Source organism: Cynara cardunculus (genome assembly GCF_001531365.2).
Source record: "Cynara cardunculus var. scolymus isolate 2C chromosome LG 1, CcrdV1, whole genome shotgun sequence".
NCBI classification, from domain to species: domain Eukaryota; kingdom Viridiplantae; phylum Streptophyta; class Magnoliopsida; order Asterales; family Asteraceae; genus Cynara; species Cynara cardunculus.
Genome location: NC_037528.1, coordinates 1,053,494 through 1,063,188, shown reverse-complemented (window position 1 = coordinate 1,063,188; position 9,695 = coordinate 1,053,494). Strand labels below are relative to the sequence as shown.

The 9,695-nt window shown below is 32.9% G+C and overlaps 3 protein-coding genes across 3 annotated transcripts; 1 reads left to right on the top strand and 2 right to left on the bottom strand.

Annotated features, from left to right (window-relative positions):
• Positions 1–1,204: 1,204 nt before the first annotated feature.
• On the bottom strand, positions 1,205–1,603 carry LOC112517065. The gene has a single exon (XM_025124381.1). It carries the CDS (start codon positions 1,574–1,576, stop codon positions 1,205–1,207), a length of 372 nt encoding a protein of 123 aa, XP_024980149.1. The 5' UTR covers positions 1,577–1,603.
• A 3,782-nt stretch (positions 1,604–5,385) lies between these two features.
• LOC112528243 (pentatricopeptide repeat-containing protein At2g22410, mitochondrial-like) lies at positions 5,386–8,325 on the top strand. The gene is made up of 2 exons (XM_025139226.1): positions 5,386–7,397; positions 8,239–8,325. The coding sequence occupies exon 1, from the start codon at positions 5,591–5,593 to the stop codon at positions 7,301–7,303; it is 1,713 nt and encodes a 570-aa protein (XP_024994994.1). The 5' UTR covers positions 5,386–5,590; the 3' UTR covers positions 7,304–7,397; positions 8,239–8,325.
• Positions 7,487–9,299, bottom strand: LOC112528250 (L-idonate 5-dehydrogenase-like). Its single transcript, XM_025139239.1, has 6 exons — positions 9,073–9,299; positions 8,934–9,001; positions 8,613–8,849; positions 8,242–8,532; positions 7,947–8,134; positions 7,487–7,865 (listed from the first exon to the last, which is right to left on the bottom strand). Exons 1-6 carry the CDS (start codon positions 9,176–9,178, stop codon positions 7,673–7,675), a joined length of 1,083 nt encoding a protein of 360 aa, XP_024995007.1. The 5' UTR covers positions 9,179–9,299; the 3' UTR covers positions 7,487–7,672.
• Between the last annotated feature and the right edge of the window lie 396 nt (positions 9,300–9,695).

Below are 9,695 nucleotides of genomic sequence, written 5' to 3'. Positions count from 1 at the left end.
ATCATTATTATTTTTATAAACATCTCAATTAATTGATTTGTATGAATAACATCCTCTCTGTGTATGTATAATCTTATTTACATAATCAAATACAAACTTAATTAAAGAAAAAAAGAAATATTTCTGCTGTTGAGTTAAATAAGGGGTGGGCTAAATGCACCTCTATGCATTGCTTAAAGCACCCCTACCATGAATTTCTTTCTCACACACATCAACATCAATACATGCTTTTTACATTCCCAATGCTTGAAATAACCTGATTCTGACATGAAAGGGGGTGCCATTAGCACTCCCCTTAAATAACCCTCCACACTTTTGCAATAGGAGATCTATATTTGTGATTCCAATCATTTCATTCTGAAACAAACTATACAATTATCTTCCCCGTTTTTTTAACTTGAATTGCTTTTATATATATATATATATATATATATATATATATATATATATATATATATATAAGCGATCAAATGAAAACCACTCTAATTTGTAAAAACCGTAAAAACTACTCTCATCCGTCGTTAATCTTATGAAATTTTTTCATGAAATTATTAATCTTGTGAAATTGTTTCATATAATACTTTTTTTGATGAAGTTATTGTTTCATATACTACTTAATGAAATTTTAATGAAACTGTTTCATGTATTTATCTAAAATTAAAAATGAAGATGATAATATTCATGATTAACACCCTCCACAATAAAAATGGTTAATCAACCTCTCATAATTACAAAAAAATGAACAAAATGAAAAAATATGATTGGTTGAATGAGGTTTTCACGGTTTTTACAAATTGAATGGTTTTTATTTGAAGACACCCCTATATATATATATATATATATATATATATATATATAAATATTCGTTTTCCAAACTATTAAATATATATTCTTTTATAATTAATCGGATGACTGAACCAAATATCAACAAATGCTTTTATATACTTGAACCTCAATATTTTATTTATATATTATACACACATTAAATTCCTTGATGAATTGGAGAAAACTTGATCCATATACATGCATACATACTTTAAAAAAATTATAAAAAGAAACACACTAATATCTATATCTATATATATATATATATATTACGATTTCAGTTCTCCACATCTTCTCCATATATATATATATATATATATATATATAGCGAGGGAGATCAAATTAAAAAAAGAAGGGTGGTGATGAGTTAAGTGAAGTATCATGTACCAGAAGAAGAAGAAGAAGAAGGGGTGATCTTGATGACGAGGCCAGGGAAAACATCATCCGGGTCATGGATATGCGGGTTTTTTTCAACTATAAACGGGTCATCACACTTGTCGCTTATGCTATGAAGCGTTTCTCCTTCTCCCACCACATATATTTCATCACATGGACGTCTGTTTCCTCCTCCGCCTGTCACTCTGACGCTGCTGGTGCTGGTGGTGGTGGTAAGCCCATAACTGTCATCACCTCTGAAAGCACCGGTCAGCATGAGGGCAACTATCGTTATCGCACAGTAAAAAGAAACTGCATCTGCTATGCCTAATACTGTTTTTGCTACTCCTCTAGCTTTCATCAATTCATCACCCATATCTTCTTCCCTCTCTCACAGAGAGAGAGAGAGAGAGAGAGAAAGAGAGAGAGAGAGAGAGAGAGAGAGAGAGAGAGAGTAGAGTAGTGGGGAGACTTTTGGGGGTGATGGGATAAGAAGGTGGGCATGCAAGGTTTTATAGAGAGTTACACACCGTGGCCATCATGGTTGTCTATTTAAACTCTATATATATCACTATAATTATTCTTCTTTTTTACTGAAAATAAAACGTTTTATTTGACAATTAACTTATTTGTTACTATAAATGTTTAAATTAAGAGTGCAAGAAAACGTATATATGTTGGTAAAAAGAATAAACGGTAGTCTTGCAAAGCTGCCGAATTAAAGGATGGAATTAACCAAACGCTAATCACATGTGATGTTTCAAAGCAGCTATCCGGTACAGGTAGGCCTCTCTAAGTCAATAAATCTTCTTTATATATAAAACTAAGATCCACAAGAAATGATGTGACATCTTAAGAATTGAGTATTCTATATTTTTTGCATAGAGATTGAGTTTTGTGTATCTCACATTGATGAACAGATAAAAGATTGACTATTGATGGTAGGTATATAAGATGAAGTTGATGTGTCTTTGTTTTAACTCATGGGGTTTAATTCTCTTGGATAATCCTATAAACTCATATCGTTAGCTCATGTTGGCTAACCTTCTAAACTCATGGGGTTGGTTCGTTTTGGCCAACCCTTTGTTTGCAAAAAGTCATCTTTATAAAAAAAAAATCTTTATATATAGGGCTCTCTCTCTATATAAGTAAGATTCACAAGAAAATATGTGTCATCCTAAGGATTGAGTATTATATATTTCTTGCATTGAGGTTGAGTTTGTGTATCCCACATTGATAGAGAGATGAAAGATAGACAATTGATGATAGATATATAGGAGGAGGTTGATGTGTTTTTATTTTAACTCGTGGGGTTGGTTCTTTGGCTAATGCTATAAACTCATATCACTGGTTCATGTTGGCTAACCCTCTAAACTCATGAGATTGGTTCCTCTTGCTTGATTCTCTTAACACTCGTGGTTAGAGCATTTTGGCCGACCCTGCGAACACATGGGGTTTTTTTATTTTTCCCAACTCTCTTTTTGCAAGAAAGTTTAATCAATATTAAAATTAATCATATATATAATCTTTATTCTTTATATATTTAAAAGTAAGAACCACAACCATCAATGTGACACCCTAAAATTTAGTATTCTTAAATTTTGAATTGTGATTGAGTTTTGTCTATTTCATATTAATAGGTATAGATAAAAGATTGACACTAAATGATACATATATAATGAAATATTAAGATGTCTCTATAGCAATTCATAAACCTGACTCCCTTAAATTATTCTCTAAACTCATGGTGCTTAACTTGTTTGGCCGACCCTCCTAACATATGATTTTTGGTTAATTCTCTTTTTACAAAAAAAAAAATATAAGATATTGACGTGACAAATTAGAAGTTAATATTTTCAAATCATGAATTATGGTTGAATTTGACTTGAATCTTAATCTATATTAATGAGAAAAGAAATTACTGAAAAACAGTTAAGTATATGAAACGAGAAGAGATGCCTTGAAATATTAGAAGGGTTACAAATGCACTATGAAATTTTAGTATTTTCAGTTTTGAAGTATAGAGATATTGATGTAGTTCATAATTTTTTGTGTATTACTTGGCATGTGTTATGATACGGTGCCGAGCACTAGTTTTATCTAAATATAGGGTCGGGTTTCGATGAGAAAAGAAGTAACGATGAGTATCGTAAAAAAAGTCTTTAATATTTTATCAATTCTAATTGAATGTCAACAATAATGAGATGTACCTGATCAATTCCCTTTTAAAGTACAATTCATGGATGAGTATAAGATTAAAAGTGATCAAATGTTCAAATTTCTTCTTACGTTTCTAATCTTAATTCTTTTTCTCAAACGTTCTTTCGCTTGTATATATAGACGAAGAATCGTGTGAGAAATGAAGTTATTGTGAAAAGCGTAAGAAGAGATCTGAACCTTTGATCACTTTTAATCTTATATCCATCCATGAATTGTGCTTTAAAAAAGAATTGATACGATACATCTTGGTGCACCTAATTAATGTTGATATTCAATTATGATTGATTTGAGGATCACCATAACTTCTTTTTTCACCGGAACACGGTCTTATATATAATTATACATATGAGTTTAATCATTTAAAAATTCATATATTTTTATAATCGTCGGAACTATTACCTTAAGGTATTGTTTTACATGATTTTTTTTCATTTAAAGCTAACATTTAATATATTTTGAAACATTTCACAATGAAACAGAGGAAATGGGGATGGGTGGGGGAGACTTACAACCGCAAGCCACGTTTGACCATAAAAAATGGAAGATCTCAACTATAAACCCACCCACTGACTGAACCGCACCCATTTTCCATCTATTTCTTATTTTAATTATTTTATTTTATTTAGTATTTATCTAATAATCAATCAGCATAAGAATATTAACATATAGTGTCCATAATCTTATCTCTTTCTTTTCTGCACGCCACAGAAGTCCTAATTAATAACATCACACGACTCAAAAACCAATTAACATTTCATTTTTTTTTAAAGAGTATCTAACATTTAAAGGTGAGTTATTATACAACCTTTTATATTTGTATAACCAATATAATTCAATCTTAACTATTCATTTAACTTTATGAATGTGTGATTTCATAAAAGTTTTGATTTTTTATAATATAAAATATTAATCATAATTAATGAATGAACTTTCATCATTTTCATAAATATCTCAAATCGATTGAGTTACATTGATTGTACAAATGAACATAGTTGCATTTGAAATATACCCTTATCATATATTAGAGATGTCCTAAGAGATAGTCAGTATTAAGAAATATAGTTTATAAATTTTATTCTTATGGTTTATAATTCATTATTTTTTTTTGTATTTATGCTTTAAAATTTATTGTTTTCTTCGTCCCTAAAATTCATTTCTATTTTAGTATTTCATACTTAAAAGTAGTGTTTTGGAAATAGAAATAAATTAGAAACCATATGGATGAAAATCGAAATTTTGAAACCATAAGAACAAAATCACAATTTTTAATCTATACTATAATATAAAACATTTGATAAAAACTCTTAAAAACCATTTTTTATACATATTACTTAAAATTCAAAATTACAAGTAAATTATGCATAATACAATTTATTAAAGCTTCATGTTTGAATTCGTGTAACTAACTGCGGATAAACATAATCAAATAGAGGATAAACATCTCATTTTAAAATATAAAAATCTAAAATATAATTAGGATATTATCAAGTTCTAACAAAATAATTAATTATTATCCTTATAAGAAAATTATATTATTAAACCAAATATAAATTACTTCGTTATTGAACTTAAATTAAATTATAATAAAAAAATTGATTTAAAAAATTATAAAAAAATAGAAATTTTAATTTGATACTATTATCGATATATTTTTGTCAAAATTTTATGATATATTCAAATTTATATTTTATTTAAAAACAAAAACATAATCGTTTTTTTTTAAATCACATAAGACCATACTATAACATTGATTGAGATAAATAATAAAAAATATTAAAATCAAGATGTATTTCGTTGCATTGCACGAGTATTCTTCTAGTTTACTGTAAATATAAATATTATGTAACAAAATTTTAACTAAAACAATTTTTTTTATAAAATTGTATCCTTTCAATTGATTAGTTGGGGTGTAAGTAGCAATTACGTCTGAATTAAAATGGCAGGCACCGTCCATGTCTTCTCCTCAACCTACATGAGATGTGGTTTGTTTGTCCGACCTCCCTCCCCTTTCTTCTTTTGAGAGAGAGACAGAAACTTGAGAACCTTATCTTCAGACTCTTCCATTCATCAATCATCGTGTCACTATTCAACTAATAATATTGAGATTCTTTTTTAATTTGAGGAAGACATATATTCAATTATTCAAAGATCCCTGATTAATCGTGGGTTGATGGAGAAGTTGGTTTTTGTTAGAGAGCTTCACGCTCGATTGATTAAAACTAACCGCCACACTGACCCATCGTCGATATTCGATGTAATTCGATCGTACTCTCTTCGGCCGAGTCATTTGCACACAACCCTTTTTGTATTTGACCGAATTGAAAGACCCACGTTGTCGATTTGGAACATTGTGATCCGATGCTATTCGCAGAGCAATCGTCCTATTTTTGCACTCCAGCTGTTCGATGAAATGCGCGACCGAGGATTGATGGGTAATAACCTGACCTCAATATATGTTTTAAAAGCTTGTGGTCGTGCTCAAGATGCTGGTTTTGGAGGGAAAGTTCACGCTCTTTCGTTTAAGATGGGGTTCATATCCTATCTTTATGTTTGTAACTCTCTTATTCATATGTATGCTTCATGTGGGCAGTTGGAATGTGCCAAGAGAGTGTTTGACGAAATGCCTGAGAGAGACTTAGTTTCATGGAATTCAATGATTTGTGGATATAGTCAATGTAGCAGATCTAAGGATGTTTTACGGCTTTTTGACCTTCTCCGAAAAGCAGATTTGATCCCTGATTCAGTAACAATGGTCAAGGTTATATTAGCATGTATCAACGTTGGCGACAAGAGTATTGGAGAGTTTATGGCCAAGTACATAAAAGAGAATAATGTTGGAATGGATGTTTACCCTGGAAACACCTTAATTGATATGTACGGAAAGCATGGTTCAATGGGGTTGGCACGTGAAGTATTTGATCAAATGGAGGAACGGAATGTTGTTTCTTGGAATGCCATGATCTCTGGTTATGCAAAAGCAGGGGACTTGACTGAGGCAAGGAAACTATTTGATCAAATGCCGAAAAGGGATGTCATTTCTTGGACTACTATAATCACTGGTTACTCTCGAGGTGATCAGTTCTCTGACGCAGTGAGTCTCTTTCTGGACATGATGAAAACTAATGTTAAGCCTGATGAAATCACGGTTGCTAGTGTGCTCTCTGCTTGTGCTCATCTAGGATCACTCGATATGGGCAAAGCCATACATGACTATATCCGTAAGAACAACATAAAAGAGGATGTATACATTGGGAATTCTTTGATAGATATGTATTGCAAATGTGGTTCAACGGAGAAGGCACTGCAAGTGTTTCAAGAGATGGAAACGAAGGATTCAGTTTCCTGGACCTCTGTCATTTCAGGACTTGCTGTGAACGGAAATGCAATTTATGCCCTTGAACTCTTCTCCAAGATGTTAATGGATAACATTCAGCCAACGCATGGAACGTTTGTAGGGATATTACTTGCTTGTGCTCATGCTGGTGTGGTAGATAAAGGTTTGGAATATTTTGAGAGCATGAAAAGGGATTACGGATTGCAGCCAGAAATGAAACATTATGGATGTGTAGTTGACCTTTTGAGCCGATCGGGCAATCTTGAGAGAGCATATGAGTTTATGCTACAAATGCCGATAGCTCCAGATGTTATAATATGGAGAATGTTACTGGGTGCCTGTAAGCTTCAAGGAAACATGGTCTTATCCAAAATTGCGACCAACAGGCTTCTTGAAATGGATCCTTCTAATAGTGGGAATTATATTCTCTCATCAAACATTTTTGCTGGTGCAGAGAGATGGGACGATGCAATGAAAATGCGAAAGATGTTGAAAGATGGTGATGTGGTAAAACCATCTGGCTGGAGTTCTCTGCAAGCAAAGAGCTAATCAATCAAAGGTTGTTTGCATCCATCTTTAAGTGCACTAAGATACAAGAAGTGTGACGACTGCAACTCGAGGTGAAGATTGGTGGAGATTTATGGTTAGTACATGATATTACTTGCCATTACAATCTGATTTCTATTTAATCTCAGTATTAGAACTTAGTTCATTGTCTTGGTATGATTGCAGTTAGTTTGACCTCGACTGGACTGATTCGCATAAGTGGATTAATTGTTCATTGGAAATACATCCTAATTCTCAAGTGCTAATACATCTTGCCTAATTGTCTTGACTAAGATTGTAGCATACAGATGGATCTCGTATTTTTTATTTATCCACTCCCAATCTGTATATTGTTCATTAGCCTGCATTATTTCAGAGGTTAAACATAACCTTGATGGCATCACCACCCTGAGCACTTGTTTCAAATGCTTTCTCAACATCTTCTTGCGTAAACTTGTATCTGTGAGTTATAAGTGGTTTTACATCAATCTTTCCGGTCCTGAGAAGCTCAATGCAGATTGGCCATGTGTTCCTATATCTGAATATCCCGATAACATCAACTTCCCTATTGTCAAAAGAGAGAAACCAATGGTCATAATCTGAAACTAGTATGTGTGTATCTAATCTCTGTGTGTGTGAAAAGAACCTTGCAGCTGCAGGAACCAAAGGGATGGTCATTGGACTTGGTCCTAATCCCACAAGGCATACTTTACCACCAGACCGAGTGGCAGTTAAAGCCGTAGACATGGTTTTGTTAAAGCCAACACAATCAAAGCTAATATCCACACCGTCACCCATGAGTTTGTGAATCTTGGCTACTTCTTCATCTATATCCTGTTAAAATCACACCCGATATGTGTTTCATTCACAAAAAAAGGTGTATTGTTGAACTTCATATCTTACCATATGAATGTAAAATATTTGTATTTGATGTGCAGAACCTGGATGTTCGTGGAGACTTGAATGATGGCATCTGCACCTAGGTGCTTTGCAAATGATAGTCGGGAATCATCCACATCAGCAACGATGATTTTAGGGGATCCAAATGTACGGGCAGCCAGCATCGTTAACAGGCCTATGGGCCCAGCTCCAAAGATCAAGACTTTGGTATCTGGTGTGACATCGGCTCGACGACAAGCATGGACTGCAACACTAAGTGGCTCGCACATGGCCCCTTCTTCCAAACTCACATTATCAGGTAACTTGTAGACTAGATTTGCAGGATGAACAACCTACTTCAAAACAAAATTTACCCCATTATTCCAACCCCTTAAAAAGTATTTATTCAATAATTAAAAGCTTTTTTTACTACCTGATTCGCAAGAGAGCCATTGGTTGGCGGAGAGCCAAAGAATTTCATCTTTGGACACAAGTTATAGGTTCCATTTTTGCAAAGATTACAAGTGTTGCAACTAATACCGGGTTCTAAGGCTACTCGATCACCAACTGCTAGAGACTTGACGCTGGATCCAACATCTTTGATGATACCAGCACACTCGTGACCAATTACCATAGGCTTTTTAACTATGAAATTTGCAACCCTCATGTTCTAGATGCACAATAATATCACAGTTAATGAATTAAATACAGACATCAAATCATCAATCTATGAATTAAAATTCCATTTTTTCACCTTGAAATGATGCACATCGCTCCCACAAATTCCAAGAGCCTTGATCTGGACTTTAACATCATTAGGGCCTAAACAAAAAGTGGGTAATTGGAGTGAATAATTGCAGATGGGAAAGCAGAAAAGATGATTAATTAATTACCTAAAGGAGGGAGATGGTAAGGTCGAATTTGAAGTTTCTTGATTCCTGAAAGCCAGGCTGCCATGTTCGTCTCTTCAACAGCTCCATCCTCTTGTGTGTGCTCCATCCTTCTTCACACTTGGTGAACCAGAAAGCAAATGGGAAGTTTGATCAAGAAAGCAGTTCTATTTGGGCAGGGAGGGTGTACTTGTTTTATAGCATTATTGGTTTGGATCTGGTGATTTGAGGTTTTATAGCATTATTGGTTTGGATCTGGTGATTTGAGGGTGCGTTTCATACCCAAACGTAACTGAACTAGACTAGCGATAATAAGGCAAGTGGGTGAAAGAATTTAGAAAGGTGTACTGGTTTTAATTTGACATCAATCATTGTGTTTTATCACCTTGATTTTTGTACCATTTATTTTTGTGAAACAGGGGGTGCTAATGGCACCCCTTAGCAGGGGGTGTGATTTTATTGGAAATTGCACCAATCAATTTTTTTCATAAACATCACCTCAATAATCATTTTATTAATTTTGATTTATTTTATATATTTATATTAAAAAATATATATACTATTATTATTTTTATGTTATTTTATTATTTACAAATTACTTTATATATATATATATATATATATAT

Excerpts from the sequence above, each read along its gene's own strand:
- LOC112517065 (XM_025124381.1), bottom strand. The coding sequence starts at position 1,576 with ATGGGTGATGAATTGATGAAAGCTAGAGGAGTAGCAAAAACAGTATTA.
- LOC112528243 (XM_025139226.1), top strand. The coding sequence starts at position 5,591 with ATGGAGAAGTTGGTTTTTGTTAGAGAGCTTCACGCTCGATTGATTAAA.
- LOC112528250 (XM_025139239.1), bottom strand. The coding sequence starts at position 9,178 with ATGGAGCACACACAAGAGGATGGAGCTGTTGAAGAGACGAACATGGCA. Across the intron at positions 8,850-8,933 it reads GCGATGTGCATCATTTCAAG|AACATGAGGGTTGCAAATTT; the intron begins GTGAAAAAATGG and ends TTGTGCATCTAG. Across the intron at positions 8,135-8,241 it reads AAGTCTCCACGAACATCCAG|GATATAGATGAAGAAGTAGC; the intron begins GTTCTGCACATC and ends TGATTTTAACAG.